At 47.3% G+C, this 20,616-nt stretch overlaps 1 protein-coding gene across 5 annotated transcripts in view; it reads right to left on the bottom strand.

Annotated features, from left to right (window-relative positions):
• Positions 1-20,616, bottom strand: part of DLG3 (discs large MAGUK scaffold protein 3) — a 54,009-nt gene that overhangs the window by 31,501 nt on the left and 1,892 nt on the right. For 3 of the 5 annotated variants that reach the window (XM_018043863.1, XM_018043862.1, XM_018043864.1), the window contains exons 2-9: positions 18,478-18,528; positions 17,704-17,828; positions 17,332-17,501; positions 16,900-17,036; positions 16,413-16,557; positions 15,650-15,809; positions 13,909-14,065; positions 13,394-13,496 (exon numbers count right to left, since the gene is read on the bottom strand). In XM_018043863.1, coding sequence (XP_017899352.1) covers positions 13,394-13,496; positions 13,909-14,065; positions 15,650-15,809; positions 16,413-16,557; positions 16,900-17,036; positions 17,332-17,501; positions 17,704-17,828; positions 18,478-18,528 — 1,048 coding nt within the window. Of the gene's footprint in view, positions 1-12,463; positions 12,632-13,393; positions 13,497-13,908; positions 14,066-14,942; positions 15,373-15,649; positions 15,810-16,412; positions 16,558-16,899; positions 17,037-17,331; positions 17,502-17,703; positions 17,829-18,477; positions 18,529-20,616 lie in introns of those variants that run through there. The other 2 variants (XM_018043865.1, XM_018043866.1) reach the window with 2 other exon arrangements.

The raw sequence follows: 20,616 nt of genomic DNA on the forward strand, positions 1-20,616 counted from the left end.
AAATGGACACATAACCAAGCCTCCAAAGCCATCTCCCCTCTAAGACTTTGATCTCAAATGCATCTACCTTCCTAATGAAAGAAAAAGTGTCTCCTTGGTATTAGAAATGATACTTGTCAGTAATTTGGAAACACTGAAAGGGGCTCAGTTTCTCAAACTATAGAAAACTTATTTGGTTCTATTTGGTTATGGGTAGGAAAATGTTGTAGAGACAAGAAACAAATAAAAGCAACAAAGAGTACTTAGTCTGCATGCAGCACTGACTACCTATGGTGTGAACGAAGATATAAAAGGTAAATGCTCCAAAATAAAATAAAAGCCATGCCTACCAAATTTGGAAAGGACAATGAAGCTGGGAAGACAACTGGATGACAGACTTCAGACACACAGAATGTGACAGGCAGGAACAATGGAAAGACACAAATACAAATAAAATGAAAAAGAGAAATGTAACTTGCCGACCTTAAGTTCCCACACAAACACTGAGTAAAAGACAGGGCTGAATCACAGCACAGCGTCTTGGTTTGCTATCATCACAAAATAAGTTAACAGTTGCCCAAAGACTCATTTGTTCCTAAGGAAGTGAAGGTGTTCAAATCTCAAATTCATATAGTCCTCATTTGCCATTGCTGAGCTGCCCTGAGCTCAGAGGAATCACATGCGAGAGTCACAAATTCTGATGAGTATGAATTGTGTTTTAGGTTTTCTACAGTTGCCTGTGGAATGCAGACCCTCAGGATTTGTATGAATTACAAGCATCTGTACCAACAACATAGTTCATGTTTTCAAAAGAAATGAATGGAGCCAAAAGTAAAACAAGCCCAATAAAGAAGATACCTGTCAGTGTGGAGATAAGCATATGAATTGTCAAAAAGCACATTTCTTAGAATCACAAACTTGTCTCTATAAAATAATATGAAGCCTATTACTTGGGTTAGTTTCTAATTATGGAGCCCACTATTTAAAATATCTGATACCTCTAAAACTAAACCATTTCTCAGGTCCCTTCTGATTTTGACATAATTATGATTTTAGAATCAAATCAATGCGGTCCATAAGAAATCAAACCTAAGACTAGTCTAATTAAAATTTTTAACATGATCTACAAGAAGTAAATCTTCACATCTGCAAATAATCCTATACTCTTTGGGTCAAAAAATACCAAATAAGGAGTATAAGTTGAAATAAAAAGAATTCAAGGCTATATGAGAGGGCAGAAAAGTGGCAAACAGGCCTCCATATGGGCAAACGGTGCTTGAAGAAAATTTCAGCTCTACTTTTAGAACAATGGGCTCAGAACTACGACTAACCCAGAACAGAAACTTCAGTGTCATTGTATTTTGGTCCCTCCACTGTCACAATGCTTCCTCAGGCATGCACACACATTACCAGAGTTCTGGACAGCATCCTGATACTGGAAATCAAACAGAAAACAAGACAATCCATATCAGCATGCCATAAAAAATTCCAGATTATTCCTACTGACTGGATGTTTCTGTCCCCTAAAGAGCTTAGTGAGGATGCAGGAAGGGCACTGAGCAAAAGCACTATACTATATAAGGTGCCATGACGTTCAGCCACCTGGTCTGAAATGAGTAGCATGAAAAATGCTTTGATCTTTTATCAAGCTAAGAAAAAGTTTTTCATAGGACCTAGCCACTGGCTCTTCTCACTCTATACTGAATCACCAAACAGAGATCAGGGTAAAAGCTTCAAATAGGGTCTTTTCTCTATTTCTAAAGAATTTCACATAGCATATTCAAATAAATACAAGATTAACAAAGCCTTTAGCTCCTTTAACCCATAAGTCAAAGTCTATGTAGAATCACCCCAAGACAAAACATCTCATCTGGAAAACATGAGAAAGAATAAAAAATTGTACCTATCCTTGCTCTGAAGGTAGCAGGTACTCTTGTTCACAACAATCTTTCCCACTTAACAGAAATATTGCAATATAGTGACTGAAACACATTTTATGACTAAGCTTGCTAATGAGTTAATGTAACTGATTTCATTTATTATTTATTTTTAATTGGAGGATAACTGCTTTACAATATTGTGTTGGTTTCTGCCGTATATCAACATGAATCAGCCATAGGTATGTAACTGATTTCTGTTTTGTTTTGGATTTTTGTGGCTGCAGCTGCACCCAGCAGCTTGCAAGATCTTAGTTCCCCAACCAGGAATCGAACCCAGGCCCTCTAGAGTGGAAGTGCAGAATCGTAACCACTGGACTGCCAGGGAAATCCCTGATTTCTATGTTTTACACGTCAACTGAGAGTCTAGATTCAACTATTCTTCACAGTGGTCACTCCAACAGGATCACAAATTATCTGACAATGTTTATTGGGGTATCAATTGGATCTTTTGGGTCAAGTTTCTGTGGAAGGAACCCAGAAACTGAGACCTAGAGAAAGACCCTTCTGGTTATTTGTCAAACAATCTGTGGTCATTTCTCAGTAACTGATAATCCCAGAGTAAAATATCACAGAACAGAATTAAGAAACCCAAAATCCAAATTATGAGTATGTGAGTGTGGTTCTGTGTCTGCATAATAAAGGTGGCACTCCAAAACAGCAAGAAAATAATAGATTTTATCTGATAAATAGTTCCAAGGTAATTCCTTAAAATATTTGGAGCAAAAATAAGGTAGTATCCTATCTTACATCATAAATAAAGTCCCAGCAGGTTAAAGTTTTAAATGCAAAAAGAAAAACATTAAACAACTAGAATTTTTTAGAAAAGATGGACATTTATTTTCTCTCAGGGTAAGAAAGGCCTTTCCAAAGCTATGGGCAGAGGCAAAATACACAGAAAAGAAAACACTGATAGATTTGACTACATAAAAACAAAACATCTGTACATCAAAATAAAATAAAAAGCAAAGTACAAAATGGGAAAAATCTTTCAACATATATGACTGACTACTTTAAAGCTTTTATGGGTCAGTAAGAACTGCTTCCCAAGTGGTGCTAGCGGTAAAGAACCCACCTGCCAATGCAGGAGACATGAGACACACGGGTTCCATACCTGGGTCAGTGAAGATCCCTTGGAGGAGGGCAGGGCAACCCACTCCAGTAACCTTGCCTGGAGAATCTCATGGACAGAAGAGCCTAACGGGTTACAGTCCATGGGATCGCAAAGAGTCAGACACGACTGAAGCGACTTAGCATGCATGCAAAAACTGATAAATATACCTCAACAAGGAAATGGGGAAAGGGTATGAACAGGCAATCCACACACAAAAAATGATCAATAAACACACACACACAGAAATGTTCAATTCTATTATCAAAAAGACATACAAATTAAGATATGCATTGCATAACATTTTTACCTAATTTGCACAGACATTTTAAAAAATAACACTCCATGTTAGCAAGGATCTCAAAATATACACTTTTATATTGTTGCTGGAGATAGAGAAATATATCAAATACATATTAAATATATCAAAAGTCTTAAACATGTTCATATCCGTTAGCCCAATAATTCCATTCCAAGGAATTCATTCTGAACACACAATCACAGATTCACAAAAAGCCTCATACAAAGATATCCATCAATGTGTTATTTATAAAATAAAAAACTGCAAACAACCTACATGTCCTCCAACAAGGGAATGATTACATGAATTGTGGCACACACATGATGGAATATTTAATTATTAATAACCACTTTAATAAAATATTAATGACATATGCTAAGTTAAAAGAATGGATACAAGACTGCTTAAATACAATGATCCCAGTCTTGAAAGACATACGTACTATATGAGATATAAAAGTTTGGAGGGAAATACACACAAATACAAGGTTATTTCTGGAGGTAGTTTTACACATGATTTGAGCTTTTTTTAAACTTTGTATTTTGTTGTTTTCCAATTTTCTACAAATCTGAATGTAATATTTATATACCCAGGATAAATATAATTTTTAAAATTATATATTACAACATAAAATCTAATCTGAGGGGGATGTAGAGGCAGACTGAAAAGGACAGGCCCAGGGATGAAGACAGGCCACACGTGCGCTAGAAATTCTCCTCCATCCCCACTCCTGGCTCATTCTCCATTTTCCCCTGGGACTGATCACTCAACCAGTTGCAGACAAATCCACTTAAACGTATTATCACTACTATCACCTTGCCATCTTACCCAAGAGTAAACCAAAGAAGCCCTGCCAATGCCTTGCTGAAATCTAGATAAACCACATCTACCATATTTCCTTGATCTACCAGTCTAGTAACCCTGTCCGTCAGAGCAACTTGGCAGTCTGACATGATTTGTTTGACCTTGGTGAATCAATGGTGGTTTCAGTGCTCACCACTTCTTTTTCTGAGTGTTTACAAAACAACTCAATAATATAGTTTATTTAACCCAAGATTTGCAAAATTCTTTCTTCTTTTTGAAAATCTGAAGGATACTCATGTATGCAGACCCCCAATGTATATTTTTATACAAAATGTGTTAATTTTATCAAGTTGAAAAATCCCCAAATCTCTAAGGTCTTTGCATTTTTAAGATTTCTAAATTCAATGAAAAGTAAACAAAGATCCATTTCAAGAGGATGAAAGCCTTACCACAGAAAAGAAGAGGGGAAGACAAGACCTTTACTAATGCAAGATTGTTATTAACTCAAAACTGTGATTCAGTAACACTCTAGTCACAAACAGGAACTTGTGAATTGAATTCACAACTTACTTCCACTTATCTAACACAGAATTTGAGTTAGAAGAAACATGTGGGATCATTTTGCACAGTCCCATCATTTTACAGATCAGAAAATTGAGGTCCAAAGAGGTTGACTAGTACAAGATCCGGAGAAGGCAATGGCACCCCACTCCAGTACTCTTGCCTGGAAAATCCCATGGATGGAGGAGACTGCTGGGCTGCAGTCCATGGGGTCGCGAAGAGTCAGACACGACTGAGCGACGTCACTTTCACTTTTCACTTTCATGCATTGGAGAAGGAAATGGCAACCCACTCCAGTGTTCTTGCCTAGAGAATCCCAGGGACGGGGGAGCCTGGTGGGCTGCCATCTATGGGGTCGCATGGAGTCGGACACGACTGAAGCGACTCAGCAGCCGCAGCAGCAGTACAAGATCATTCAGCTACTTAAAGTCAGAACTAGAACCCAGGGCCTTGGCTACTCCTCCAAGATGATTCCCTTTCTTAAGATAAAAGGAGCAAAATCCGTATTTTTTAATCTCAATGACAATGATATGTGTGCATACTTAGTCGCTCAGTCGTGTCTGACTCTTTGGGACCCCACAGACTGTAGCCCATCAGGCTCCTCTGTCCACTGGATTCTCCAGGCAAGAATACTAGAGTGGGTTGCCATGCTCTCCTCCAGGGAATCTTTCCAACCCAGGGACTGAACCCAGGTCTCTTGCATTGCAAGCAGATTCTTTACCGTCTGAGCCACCAGGGACAGGCCCAAATTATTCTATTTCTCTATTAAAAACAATAAAACAATTACCCTATTTTGGAATATAAGTCTAAAGCTTTAAACAAACAAAGCAACAGTGTAAATATCAGGGTCAAGATTTCAACAAGCAACACATTAAATTAAAAAGAAATCCTAAAATGCTATAAATAAATAAGAAATAATTCATTTTCTATATTATTCTAATCATTCTACCCTATCAGAATAACCAATGTTTTATAGACACCAAAGTTCCTAGGATTTTGTCTCAAACCATCTAACAAGGACAAGAAAGCACCTGTCTAGCTAGAATCAGAATGCTTTGCCAACTCTAGCTACCATGTCCTTAAGCTACATGGAAGACCGAAAAGCCCAGTGTACACAAGTACAAACACACAGAGAGAGCGAGCGAGCTGTATATAAAGTTCAGCCCCAGGAGGCAAAACTGAAAAGAAAGCTGACATTTTTTCTCTTCTAAGTTTGCAAAACAGGGTGGGCCTAAAAGGGTGTAGCCACTTTGGCAAAATCTGGCAGATCCTCAAAACTGTTCAATGTGGTTACCTTATGACCCAGCAATTCCACTCCTAGGAATATATACCCAAAAGAATTGAAAACATGACCACACAAAAACTTCCCATGAACATTGATAGCAGCGGTATTCACAACAGTCAAAAGATGGAAACAACCCAAGTCCATCAACTGAAGAAGGGATAAACGATTTGTGGTATAACCATAAGATGAAATATTATTCAGCCTTAAAAAGGAATGAAGTGTTACATGCTACATCGGGATGAACCTTGAAAAAACTATGTTGAAAGAAGCCAGGACACAAAAGACTGCATATTCTGCATATTATATGATTCCATTCATATGAATGGGCCAGAAAAGGAAACTTTACAGAAACAGAAAGTACATTAGCGGGTGCCTTGGGCTAGGAAGAGGGGAGGAGTTTGGGGGAAATAGGGAGTGACTGCTAATGGGATGAGACTTCTTTTAGGGGTGAGGAAAATGTTCTAGAATTGAAAGTTGTGCCACTCTAAACATTCTAAAAACCACTGAGTGGTACACTGTAAATGGGTGAATTGTATAGTATGTGAATAAACTGGGTTTTTTTTTTAAGGGTGGCCCTATCATTTTTATCAGGTCAGCATTCCTAGCTAAAATTCTCTGCACCCAAGCCCTCCAGCACACAGTTGGTAAGAGTGAAAGGTAGCACCTTTCCTCCTGCTTCACTCTAATCACCTGAGTAATGACATAGTTGGCTTGCTCTGGTCTCAAGTCAATTCGTAAACAGCTTGAGAATCAAGGGACCAAGCAAAGCAAAACTGACTGGCAAATAATAAGCACATGAAAAGATGCTCAACATCATTAGCCATTTGGGGAAATGCAAATAAAAACCACAATGAAATACCACTTCCCACCCACCAGAATGGCTAGAATCAAAAAGACTGACATTTACAAGGGTTGGCGAGGATGTGGAGAAATTGTAACCCTCACACTGCTAGTGGGAATGTGAAATGGCACAGCCACTACGGAAAACAGCCTGGGTTTTCCTCAAAAGGTTAAATATAGAGTCGCCATATGATCCAGTTATATGCATACAGATGTTCAAAGAGTAGTATTTGTAACAGCCAAAAAGTAGAAATAACCCCAATGCCTATCAACTCATAAATGGATAAACAAAATGTGATATATTCATACAACAGAATGTTATTCAGCCATAAAAATAAATGAAGTATTGATACATGCTACCGTACAGATGAACTTCAAAAACACTATGTCAAGTGAAAGTAGTCAGTCATAAAAGACCATATAATATATGAATCCATTTATACAAAATGTCCAAAACAGGCAAACCCATATAAGCAGAAGTAGGTTAGTAGCACTGAGGGGGATGGAGAGGTTTGAGGGGTGGGAGACAGCTAAAGGATTCAGTTTCTTTTCCAGGTGGTGAAATGTTCTAAAATTGACTGACATGATGGTTGCACAACTCTGTGAATTCTACACCACTGAATTACACCCTTAAATGACTGAATTGTAAGGTCATAAAAAATGAATTACAAATACAACTCCATTTTACTATATTAGTATTCTTTTTTTTGTTGTTGTATTAGTATTCTTAAGCCTGCACATATTAAGTCAAGCCAACCAACTTTCATCTTTTGGCTCCTCCTGAGGTATCCTCCACAATACCATTCTGTGACAGTCTTCCTAAGTCCTCTTTCATTCTGCAGGAGACGGGGTGCTCCCTCAGGTTTCGTTACCTCCTTTGGTATAGGAGTTTGTGATCATCAAGATTTAAAAAGCTAACAATTGGGACTCTCAGAGAGTATCTTCTGGGTAGGGTAGGGGGGCTTACAGCTTCTCTGCTGTGGAGAAAGGTAGTTGGCAGTCTATTGGCAAAAGCCTGGAACACGAAGTTCTCAGGAAATCTGACTTCAATTTTTGATTCTGCCCCTTACTGGCTGTGGGACCTTGAGCAAGTCACTCAACCTCTCTGATCTTCGCTTTCCTCATCTGTAAAATAGGGACTGTGTGTGTGTGCTTAGTCATTCAGTCGTGTTCTACTCTTTAGGACCCCATGAACTGTAGCCTGCCAGGCTCCTACGTCCATGGGGATTCTCCAGGCAAGAATACTGGAGTGGGTTGCCATGCCCTCCTCCAGGGGATCTTCCCAACCCAGGGATCGAACCTAGGTCTCTCGCATAGCAGGTGGATTCTTTACCTTCTGAACCACCAGGGAAGCCCAGATAATAGGAATAATACCACCTATCCCATAAGGATATTAGTGCTTATAAAGCCACCTAGAACACTGTTGTTGTTCAGTCACTAAGTCATCTCTGACTCTTTGCGACCCCATGGACTGCAGCCTGCTAGGCTTCCCTGGTGGTGGTGGTTGGTGGTTTAGTCACTAAGTCATGTCTGACTCTTGCGACCCCATGGACTGTAGCCTGCCAGGCTCCTCTGTCCATGGGATTCTCCAGGCAAGAATACTGGAGTGGGCTGCCATTTACTTCTCCAGGGGATCTTCCTGACCCAGGGATTGAACCTGGGTCTCCTGCATTGCAGGCAGATTCTCTACCAACTGAGCTACGAGGGAAGCCCACTATCTCCTAGAGTTTGTTCAAACTCATGTCCTTTGAATCAGTGATGCCATCCAACCATTTCAGCCTCCGTCAGCCCCACCTCCTCCGCCCGTCAATCTTTCCCAGCATCAGGGTATTCTCCAATGAGTCGGCTCTTCACATCAGGTGGCCAAAGTACATAGGGCTGTGCTAAGTTGCTCAGCCCTGTCTGACTCTCTGCAGCCCTACGGACTGTAGCCTGCAAAGCTCCTCTGTCCATAGGATTCTCCAGGCAAGAATACTGGAGTGGGTTGCCATTTCCTTCTCCAGGGGATCTTCCCGACCTAGGGATCGAACCAGTGTTTCTTAAGTCTCCTGCATTGGCAGGCGAGTTCTGAGAACATAGAGATACTCAATAATTCAACAAAATATGTGCCAGGCTCTGGACTAGGTGCTGGGGCACAAAGATAAATACAAATGTAGCTGCCTTCAAATTGTTCAGTGTAGAAATGCTGTTAACAGGAATTCATTTTCTTCCTTTCTTCTTTTAGGATGGCAGTAGGAGTTTCAGGACTTTGATTCTTTGCCTTGATAAACTTTCACCTCTACCCTCTCAAGAGAGATCATGCTGATAGGGTGGCAGGTACATTTACATCCCTCATTCTCAAACAGGGGAGATATGATGGTTACTTCAATGTTATGGGGAAAATATCCCTTTTATGCTTACAAGTTATTATCAAGACTGATCCTTTAACTCTTCCAGGCCTTACCTGTACATATTTCCATGGTGAAAAGTGTGCCTCTTCAGCACTTCAAAGTAAGTATGGAAAACTTTAATTCTTTTTCATTCCCTGTACCCCAGCCCCAGCCTGTCTGGATTTACATTCCAGTTGAAAAGACTAGTCACAAAGGATCAGTTCCCAGTTTAGCTACCTTAGTGACCAATTTCTGGCTCACCTCCTGATTTGGGGTTCAGGTCCTATGCTAAAAACAAAAGGGCTTTCCAGAAAAATACTATCTGAGTTTATAAACAGAGGCTGACAGAAAGTAACTAGGGAGGAAAATGTAGGAGATGACAGTTTCTAAATCAAAATGTTATAATACGAAACCCATCCTTCCCTTGATAGAGCAATTCCACAAGTCACAGAAAAATATTTTTCATTTTAGAATAAACTGGAAGGGAGCCTTTGCCAAGAGCCAGTTGTTTAAATTTTCAATTTGAATTTTAAGCAGGATTATACATGCCCAAGAACATCATGCTATTTTTAGCTAAATAGGTAGGATTGCTGTGTCCACAACAGTTTGGAGCAATCAAGAGTGAAACTATTAAACAGCATCTTTCACTGTGGTACCTTATCATTTAGCACTTCTATTTCCATTTTAATATCTTCCAAAGCTTCATCATACAAATGTTTGTAAAGCAACCGTGCTAGGCATAATACAAAGTTTATATAGATAGACAAGGTTCCTATCTTCATTATGGGTTCAACCCATTAGGCAACCAGATATTTCAAAGTTAGAGCTGCCATCCAGCTTAAGTGCCCAGATGAGATACATCAGGAAGCAACTGTCCTACACTTACAATCACCCTTACAATGCTTGCACCATCTCTATGTATTCAAAAGAGAGGGGTAATGAAAATGTTCTAAAATTGACTGTGATGATGAATGCACAGTTCTGTGAATATACTAAAAGCCACTAAATTGTACACCTAAATGGATGCATTGTATGGTATATGAATCATATCTCAATTAAGCTGTTAAAAAAAGGAGAGAAAATGTTCTTTTTCTGATTGTTCTAATTAGTTAAAGCTATTTTTTTAAGTTCTCGTACTAAAAGATATCTAGCTACAGGCTGCACTGGTTGAGCAATAGTGCCTCCGGGGCCACCACAGTGATCACTCGCACCTTTCCCCACACATACATTTTTCTTTCCCTTACTCTCTCTTCTATTAGTTTCCCTGTTCCTTTTCTCTGCTCCAAAAAGGTCTCAGGTTTCTAGGTATTCCCAAGCACGATTTGTCCCAAGTGGTGGACTTTAGGATTATACTGATCGCTGACCCTCAGCAACGTTCCCTTCATGACCTTAGGCAAGTCATGTCCTTGCTCTCCTGTCGCTGTTCTGATCTGCACAGTGAGGGGTTGGACTACGTGATCTTTTCCAGTGCCCACATTCCTTGCAAAGAAAAATACAAATGATGAACACTTATTTGACCAATAACATGGAAAGTCTCTGCCATTTTAGCCAACAAATATATATTTGGATTACTCATTTTGTAAATGCCTATGTGAGGCAATCCTCCAAAGAACAGTATTTAACATAATTATAAAATAATTAACATGCAGTCCTTATTCTTAAAAACTATCACTTTATCAAAGAAAATTCAGAGCCCAACATAGAATGCTTGATAGTCCCTCTGGGCCTGTTTCTAAGGGTCCTTTTTTTTATGGGAGGAAAAAAAAGCATTTCCATGTTGAGGCCCTGATGGGTTTTCCAAACCAAGGAAAGAAGTGAGATTGGGGTGGCAGAGCCTTAACAACACTGGTTCAACTAAATCCTAAGAGAAGAAGGGCTTTGTTTCTCAAATGGTAGAGAAATCTAACGTAAGACAGCACCTCGACAAACATCATAAACGCTCAGAAACATGCCCAGAGAGCAATGAACACTGCAGGAATCCCTTCAGCCTAGACAACTTGCGGCTCCTTATGGAAACCAATTACATTCTCCCAACAAAACTCACAGAAACATGTAGTTACCAGTTTCCAACATAGTACCACCAAATTCACAGTAGTTTCCCTGTGTCCAGTATCAGTAAGTAAAACCAAACACATCAATTTCTCTCTCTCACACACACACACACCCCCACACACCCCCAGACACACAAGAAACCATTTTCTTTGCAGAACCTAGGTTGCCTAAGCAGCGGGCATGAAATGGATAAATATTGGTTGCTAATAAAAATCAGATGGTGAGGTTTACACGGAGAAGCAAACAGCACACGCAGGCATCATAAAAACAATAACCCTAATGTGTGTTTCTTGTCATTAAGCTGGACACCCAACACGGAAAGAAATGACTCAAGGTGTCCATTTGCATCCCTCTTTGCCAGAACCTCAGATCAACAAGCTCTCCTGTTAGTCACCTCCCTACTCTTGTCCCCATCAAAAGAGCCTAGTGCAAAAGGTGGCAGGCCCCTCTCTTCTTGGCCTGCAGGCGCTGAACAAGGGGTGGGGGTGGGGCAGCGGAAAGGACAAAGGTAGGCGCTTTCCATCCTTCCACGGCTTTGCAACAGAGCTGCCAGTCTCTCCCCATTCTCATCAAGGAACAGAGCACCTGCCCAGGGGAGGGCCCTGCCTCCATCTCAGTGACCGGCCAGCGGGGCCTAGGTGTCCCAGGAGCCCAGGCACTGCAGCCCTAAGGGACAAAGACCGGCCCGACAAGGGGGAGGGGGGACGAAAGGAGTCGGCGACAGTCGGAAAACGCTGGCAAGCAAAAGCGGGCGTGGGTTGGGGCGAGAATACAAAGCCCACCTCCGGAGTTCCCAGAGGTCGCCAGGTCGGGGGTGGGGGGTAGTAACGGGTGTGGGGGAGGGAAAGACGGAGAAAATTCCTCAGAGGACGGGAATTAGGGGCGCAGCAGCTGGCAAGAAGGAGACTGGGAGGCGGACAGAGGCCCCGGGCTAGAAAGGGCAGAGTTCGCGGGTGGGGAGAGGTGATGGCCAAGAGGTTAAGAGACCCGCAGGGGCTCGGTGGCGCGAACGCTCAGCCGCGCGAGGCGCTCCGTGGGGCGGCGAGGGGCCCTCAGGAGGGGCTCCAAAGCCCCGCGCCGCGCGGAGCCCGGGACACGCGGCCCAGGGATTCCAGGGAGAGCGCAGAGTTGGGGGCACAGTGTGGGAAAAGAGTCTGAGAACAGAACCGTAGAGAGGCTAGGGGGGACTGTGAAGGGGCCTGACCCCTGTCCGCCCCACCTCACCTGGCGCCGGGTCGGAGTCCAGGTCTAGTGCTGAGAAAGCGCCAGCTCCCGCCGGCCCCTCCGTCCCGCGCGGGAGACCACGGACACAAAGCGGGGCCCGCGCGGGAGGAGGGGAAGAAGAGGAGGGGGGAGGGGAGAGAAAGGAGGAGGAGACGCCTGAGGCGCGCGAGGGGGGGGAGGAGGGGCGCCCGCCGCCCTCCGCCTGGGTCAGGGGGCGGGGCGTGAGGCTGGAGGCCGCGCTCGGCCGGCCAATGGCCACCCCGCCGGCGGGCTGGCTCGGGCGCGCCATCCCGCAGCTCACCTCGGCACCTGGGCCTTGGCTGGCCCCAGCCAATCAAACGTCTTCATTTGCATAACTGGCCCCGCCCATTCGCCCAGGCCGGGGGACACGCACCCAGAGAACACAAAGAAGAACCCCCGTAGCGGGAGGGGGATGTCCCCTTCCAAGTCCCAACCTGGAGAACCTAGCATCACCTTTTCAGCGGGTTTATGAGTGTTTCACGGTCACCCTGATGAGGGGAGAAGTAGGGGTCACAGAGGCTGGTCCAAGCTCTCTTGAGAAGTTGGTACTCTTCTCCCTTGGGTCCTTCTAGCCAAGAGTTACTCTCCTGTTCCAGGGTACAGTTATGTTCTTCGCCTCTGCCCCCACTTCCCCCTCCCCTTGTTCCAGTCGCCCCAGTCTCTGTGCTTCCTCCCGTAGGCTGCTGCCCACTACTGGCCTTTAGCTGCACTGCAGCCCTAATCAAAAGGCTCTGAGCACAGTCTTAATAGATGCTTCCAACCCACCCAGAAAAGGGGAGAGGAAGGGGTTACTGTGCGAGGGTAGAAGAGAACTAGTCAAGTGGCTTTGTTACCTATGATGGCAAAAGCCAGCAATGAATAATAGGTCTAATCTTCCCAAATCATCTTGTTCCGCCTTCCTTCTCCTACCTTCAGGTCTGTACTGGGCCACAATGGTGACTGACTGGCCAGCCCGTTTCAGAGCAGCTGCAGCCTGCTCGTGAGTTGCATTCCTCAGGTTCACACCATTGACCTGTCCAAAGAGAGGTGTTGTGAGCCACCTCAAAAGGAAGAAAGGAGTTCTCTGTTGTAGCAGTTAGGAGAGGGAGACAGGTAACCCATCCCTAAGCCTACTCAGATGCCTTTCTCAGTAGCCCATCCCTGCCTATTATGATGAAACCTAAAGATTACACCTTTAGTGTAATAATTATCTTTGTGGGGGTCAAATGTCAACCAGGATTCAGAGCCAAGAGATATGCATTTCTTCTTTAAGTACAAGTCTGGTCTCTGTTCCTCACTAAGGATATCTATAAAGAGAATATGTTTTTTCCAGCTCTTAGCCTTCCCCCACTTCAAGAAACATTCCTTGGAGAAAGTGAGGTCTTCCCTCCTCCCTTTTAGAGTGGCCCAGTTCCCATCCTCCCACCTTGCCTTTGTTTCCTCACCGATAAGATCCGGTCTCCCCTGCGCAGCTCCCCACTCAGGTCAGCTGGGCCTCCTGCCAGGATGAAGGAGACAAAAATGCCTTCTCCATCCTCACCCCCAACGATGTTGAAGCCCAGGCCTGTGGAGCCCTTGTGCAGGATGATCTTGCGGGGCTCCCTGGTGGGAAAAGAGTGGAAGAGTCAGGACAAAGTAGGTATAAACTGTCATCCCTGTGAGGGCCAGGCTGGAACAAGGCCCACATGTCTGTAGAAGGACTCAGGTCCCTAGGTATGATACTCTGTTGCTCCCTTTCTCTCCTGAAACCTGCTTGGCCGCTGTTTGCTGCCAGGTGCCAAGTTTCAGTTGTTCTTCCTCCTTTCTTCCTGAGGGCTTGGAATGAACTTCCCAGTGGGCAGTCCCTGACTCTCTCAGGTCAACAAACCCCTATCCTGGGCTCTAGCGACCATATCACAGAGCCCACTCACTGGTCCTCTTCCTCCCCAGATTCTCCCATCCTACCAACTGGTGTGGTGGACCCTGGGCCACAAGAAGGGAATCAGTTAGGGGCTGTGGAATGGCCCTGGGGTTGACTGCAACTCACCACCCACAAACTGCGCCTACTTACTTTACACATGCTCCTCCGCAGTCTCAAAAATCCACCCACCAGCTATGACCCCTCCTACTTTCTCCAACAACAGAGTTAGTCACTAGCTACCACTATGTACCCTTGCTGGGTTATGTGAGAGACAGAGATAAAGAAACCCCAGGTCCCCAAAAGGAGCTTAGGAGCCTAACCAAAGAGGAGCCGAGCACATGAAAACACCAACTAACCATGTCTAAGGAACCCCTCTGTAAATGGTCACAGTGTCATCAGATGGGAGCAGCAGCAGCTCCTGTGTAGTCACACAACCAAACCTGGCACACTTGCCCGGCTCACTCTTCACTTTAAGCATCTCTCATCAGAGGAGCCCCAGGTCTGAGGCTCTCCCTCTCTTGTTCCCAGCTTCAGTGCAGGGCTCCCTCCCTGAGACCGGATGCCCCCCTCTCCTCCTACCTGGTATCCCCTCCAGGCCGCAGGGAGCGGAGCGGCCAGGCCCACCTCTGTGAAGCCCTCCTCCAGGCCGAGGCCGAAGCTGAGCCCAAGCCCAGGGCCAAGCCGGAGCCTGAGAACTTGCGTGTCCTCTCCATGGCTCCTCCAGCTTCCCCCCCCAGCTCCGTCAGCCTACCCTTCCGGCTCCACGGCAGCCTCCCAGGCCCCACCCCGCAGAAACCTGTCCCCCGGAACCCCTGCCGGCCCGACCAGTTCCGCGAAGGTGGCCAGTTCCCGCGGCAGCCGCCAGAGTGGGGCGGGGCGGATCCCTGCGAGGCCACCTGGCCCGCCAGCCCCAGCAGCCGAACTGCTCTCTTCTCTAACGTGGAATGGTTGCAACAGAGGGGGCTGCAACCGTTACAGGACAAGAAACCCCGCAGCCTCCACCCCCTCGGCCCCCTAAACACTCCATCCTACCCTTTCTCCACGCTTTCAAAAGGGGGCCACACGCTTGGCACTCCCCCTGATGGTAGAACTTGTTCCTGCAGCCACCTCTGTCCCTCCATAGAGTCCCAAGGGCTTGAGAGGGGGCCTCAGACCCCGAAGACAGAAGCGAGGAGGGCTTTATCCTCTTCTTTGCCATACTACAAGAAGGCCCGTGACCAAGGAGAAAGGATTCCTCTCCTCCCCACCCCTAGATAGGATGAAGAGGGGCGGGGTGAGGGTGTTACCTGGTGAAGTCCTCTTCAGCCAGCATGTGCCTGGGGATAGGAGAGTAGCGGGCGGGGGGAACCTGAGGAGGAGCAGGGTAGCTGACCTTGCTCTCCACAGCCCCGAGATAACCCAGGCTGGAGTTATGGCTTATGTGATTGTCAGCCAAGGCAGTAAAAGCTGGAATGGAGAAAGGGAGAGAGAAGTTCCGAGACCACTCCCCAGTGGTAGCCTCCTCCACCCTCCACCACGGACTGCCCCCACTCCCTCAGATGCAAAAAAAAACAGACCAAGGGATGCTGATTCCTCAGGCCTCTCTTCCCTACTCCACCCCCCAGGGTTCCTCCTCCACAGTCCCTTTCTGAATCCTGAGCTCACTCCTGTGAGTCTTAGAAAGAGCTAAAGTCAAGGCAGTCTACAAAGAAAAGCATGACTAGAGGTGTGACTAATAATAACCCCTCACATCTCTATAGCCTAATACAGTTTTCCAAGGGCTTTCTCGTCCATGATCTCATTTGATCCTTGCAGCACTCCTAAGAGGAGGGCAGCACATATATCACTAGCTCCTTTTTGCCAGAGAGGAAACTAAAGACAGGTGAAAGGGACTTTTCCAAGGGCATCCAGGAAGAAGGGACACAGCTGGGATTTGCACTCAGCTCTCCCCAGCACTAGTCTTATTTTCTGCCCCTCCTTCTCTCTCTCTTAACAAGGAGTATTAACTTCTTCCCCTCCAGAAACCAGGGGGTAGGGCTTCGGGCCAGGGACGGACAGACGGGTACGTACTGCTGGCATAGTCGGGGGGTGCGTACATGTCGTTGAGGTGGAGGCTGCCTGGCTTGGCCACCTTCAGATAGACCATATCAGACGTGTTCTTCAGTGAGGCCACAGCTTCCTCATGCCTCACATCCTGCAGATTGGTGTTGTTCACCTGGAAGAGGTCTTAGGGCTAGCACTGGGAAGAAGAAGGGAGGGCCTCCCCAGGGAATCCTGGGGGGGTACTCTTTCAGTGAAATTCAATGGTGCTGTCTGACAGAGGCCCAAGTACAGTGCTGTGGGGAGCAGAGAAGCAGGGGGTAGTGGTGGGCAGGTGAGGGAGTTCCAGCCATGAAGAGGACTAGGGGCTTGCTATCTGGGGACACACACCTCAGATGATGCTCTTGAAATTCCCCATAATGCCTAGTCCCAGAGTGAGGTTCAGGGGGAGGGAGAGGCTGCTAAAGCTCCACCTCCCCACCCAGCCATTTGGGCATCCCTGGGAAGGCTGTCTCACCGCCAGCAGCCGATCCCCGATCTGTAGGCGTCCATCCTTCTGAGCAGCACCCCCCTCAATGATCTTGGTGATGTAGATGCTGTTGTCTCCTGGGATGTGCTGGTTGCCAATCCCCCCAGCAATGCTGAAACCGAGGCCTGGGAGGAAGCCAGCAAGGAATGGAAGAGTGACACAAGGAAAAGTTAGAGTGCTCAGTTAAGCCCAGCCCCAATGCCCCATGCTCAGCCAAGCCACCAGCCCCATAGGAGCTTTCCCCAGGGATCCCAAACACTAGGCTGTCATCCCGTGGTCAGTAAGGGTGAGTGTGAGGTCAAGAAAGAAGACTGTGAGCTGAACTGGGGAGGTAGGCAGAGGATGAGGGGATTCCTTTCCAGTTCCTATAGGGCCAACCAGGGGCCTCTGGCCAGAGCACGGGAACCCAGAGGACCGCACCTTTGGGCCCTTTGAGCAGATTGACCTCCATGATGGTCTCTGGTGGAGGCTGTCGCCTCCGTACCACCAACCGCACCACAGGGCCAGCTTCCTTCAGTGCTTCCACAGCCCGGCTGTGCACTACCTCTGACACGTCCACTTCATTCACCCGCAGCACACAGTCATTCACCCTACGGGGGAAGCCCAAGAGGCATGACACTCTGCCACTGCCCTTCCACCCTCCTTCCCACCTCCTCCTCTTTCTCTCTCCTCCCCTCATCTCCCCCTCCCCCTCTCAGATCTAATGGAAGGGTCGTCCTGTCAGGCAGCCCTCCTCCCTCTCACCTCCATTCTGTCCCTGCAACCCCTGGCCCTGCTTCTAGACCACCTCACCCCAGCCTCCCATCCATGGCAGCTGCTCCACCAGGGATAATCTTGGTAATAAAGATGCCAGGGTCATCGGGGACATGGGGGTTGTCGATGCCACCTGCAATGCTGAAGCCCAGGCCAGAATTTCCCTGCAGAAGGAAGTGGAGAGGCATGGTCTGCTCAAACAGAAGGCAGAAGGGAGGGTTTCTGGGGCCCCATCTACCCCTGCCCCTCCCCAGAGCAGCTTCTCCAGGCCTCAGAAGGGGCCACGGCAGGCTGGGGCACATTCGTCACAAATCTGGCAGATTCCCACCCTCTGCTGACCATTCTGGCATGGAGGCCTCAGCAAAGCCATCCCCTCCCCAATTCCCCAGGCCTCAGCAAACAAGGTCAATTAATATTTGTTAGTCGGTTGATTAGGCTTCCCAGGTGGCACTAGTGGTAAAGAACCTGACTGCCAATGCAGGAGACATAAGAGATCTGGGTTCGATCCCTCGGTTGGGAAGATCCCCTGGAGAAGGGCATGGCAACCCACTCCAGTATTCTTGCCTGGAGAATCCCGTGGACAGAGGAGCCGGGTGGGCTACAGTTCATAGGGTCACACAGAGTCGGACACGACTGAAGCAACTTAGCACACACAGTCAATTGGTTGATTGATGTAGTAATGCAGCCTCTGAGGGCCGTTTCCCCATCCTCTCAATGCAGGTCCCCATGAGTCTTGAGACCGAGGTTCAGGAACCCCCCCACCTGGTTCTAACCCTCCCCTCCCATTTCATCCTGCCCCACTGCCAGACTCACCCGCTCAAGGACTATCTCCTCATACTTGAACATGCCATCGCTGCCATTCACCTGGGGAAAGACACAGGCAGGACCCTAAGTGCCTCCTGCCTAACCCTCCCCACCCCAACCATCTGCCTGCTGGTCAACCTGCTTGTCCCCCTACTCCCTGCAGAGTAGGGAAGCCCAAATTGACCCTGGGACACCTCTTGGCCACAGATGGGGCAGGCTGACCCTGAGGAGGCTCCCCTCCCCTTGCTTCCAGCCACACAGGCCAAATCCAGCTTCTCACTTAGCCCAGACCAATTGTCTGGGACTGAGCCAGTCAGTGGTGCACTCACCAAGAGGCTGGGCTCCGGGGCCTCAGTGTGCACTAGGAGGGGTGCAGGGCTGGCCTGAGGGGGATGGCAGAAATGGAACATGGTGGGCAAACCATGCCACACACAGCATCCGTGCCTGGATGGGAACCTGCTCCTCTCTGAACAACAGGTCTCCCTGACTTGGGGATCACAGACTCCCACCATGTCGGAGTTGGAAAGACAGCAGTCACCATCTTGTTCAACCTCTCCCATGTGACAGACAGTGACACTGAGGACCAAAGAGGACACAGGTTATGCCTAAGGGCATACTGGGAGTTAGTGGCAGAACAAGGGCTAGAACCTGGATCTCCAGGTGCTCTTTTGAGTAAAGCAAGCTTGCCAAGGCCATTGATGTTCTGGCCAGTCAATCGCCTTGCCCATTAAAGCTCATGGGCAAAAGAAAATCTGCCCCCTCAGGGTACCTCATGAATCTTCATTCTGCCTCTCCTTCTGTGTCCCCAAGAACCCAATTCCTCCAATGGGCAGAAGGAGTCAAAGTCTTAATCCATTTTCTATCCAGGGGCTTTTGATCCGGAACCCTTTGTGTTTCTCAGCAGAAAGGGATCTAGTCAGGAGTCAGGGCAAAGCCAAGGGTGGAACAGGAGCAGAATGGACAAGGTTCCCCATTAGGAAGAAGCTGGTGACCCATGGACTAACTGGCAGCAGAGTCCATGGCCTTCGACATGCAGTAGTCATGGGAGGAGAAGCAAGGAAAGAGGATGGAAACACAGGGTTGGTCTGACCAACCCACAGAAGTAGCCTCCCACGCAGGACAAACTTGTGGCCACTGCCAAGTGAAAATGTGATTCTGGACAGACAAGTAGCACCTGCTCCCTGGCTCTCATTCTCATCCCCACGAATGGAGGAGCCCTCTTGCCTTTCTCCCCAGAGAACCTGGTGCCTTTCCCCTCATCTTTGGCTGTGAGGCCCCTTTCCTGACCCCTGATCTCCTCCTCTGAAGAGGGAAGCTGCAGACCCAGGGCGAAGATTCCTTTGCATGCCCTGCTCTGCTTCCCCACTTCTGCCTTCACCCCACAGCTCTGGCTTTGAAAAGCAGAGGAGGACAGGACTGGCTAATCATGCCTCTACCTTTCCTGAGCCTGGCGCCAGGACTTTTTGCCCTGCAGCTCTAGGAGCTGGTGGGGAGATTCTTGCTGCAGCCTTACTCTTGTCCCTGATCCCAGGAGGAATAACTGATGGTTCTTAAGAGCCCCGAAAGAACACAGCTGCCTGAAGTACCATGCAACAGACACACAGGCAAAAGGATCTCCATGCAGCTCTTTTACGCATCTGGTATACCATGTGTGCCCACATGTGAGAGCCATGCTTCAAGTCCAGCTCCAGCAAGACCCAGCAGCTCCTGGCTTCCACGCTCCAGTCTTGCATTATCCCCCTCAAGGAACCCATTCCCAGGGCCAGGAGCCATCCAGGGATCAGTTCTGGCAATGAAACCTTGACCAACTGGTCCACCTATCCTTGGGACTGGCATTTATCTCCCAGTTGAGCCAGACAAGCACAAGAGAGTGTTTACAAGGGTAGGGCCCCAGGGTGGAGGGGGAAAGGAGAGAGGGGAACCCGCTGGAGAGGGCAAGGGGCCAAAGCAAGGGACACAGGAAACAGTCGGTGTGAACAGGCAGAAGGGCAGAACTGAGGATTTCTTTTCCCAGGAAGTCCCCATGCTTCCTTCTGAGTGAGAGCACATCCGATCCCCAGAGGGGGACAAAGGTGGCCAGAACGGTCACCAGCTTGGGGCAGCCAGCACCTGCCCTCCCCAGCAAAGCCTCCTCCTCCCTTCTCCCTA

This window comes from Capra hircus (assembly GCF_001704415.2).
Source record: "Capra hircus breed San Clemente chromosome X unlocalized genomic scaffold, ASM170441v1, whole genome shotgun sequence".
In the NCBI taxonomy this organism is placed as follows: domain Eukaryota; kingdom Metazoa; phylum Chordata; class Mammalia; order Artiodactyla; family Bovidae; genus Capra; species Capra hircus.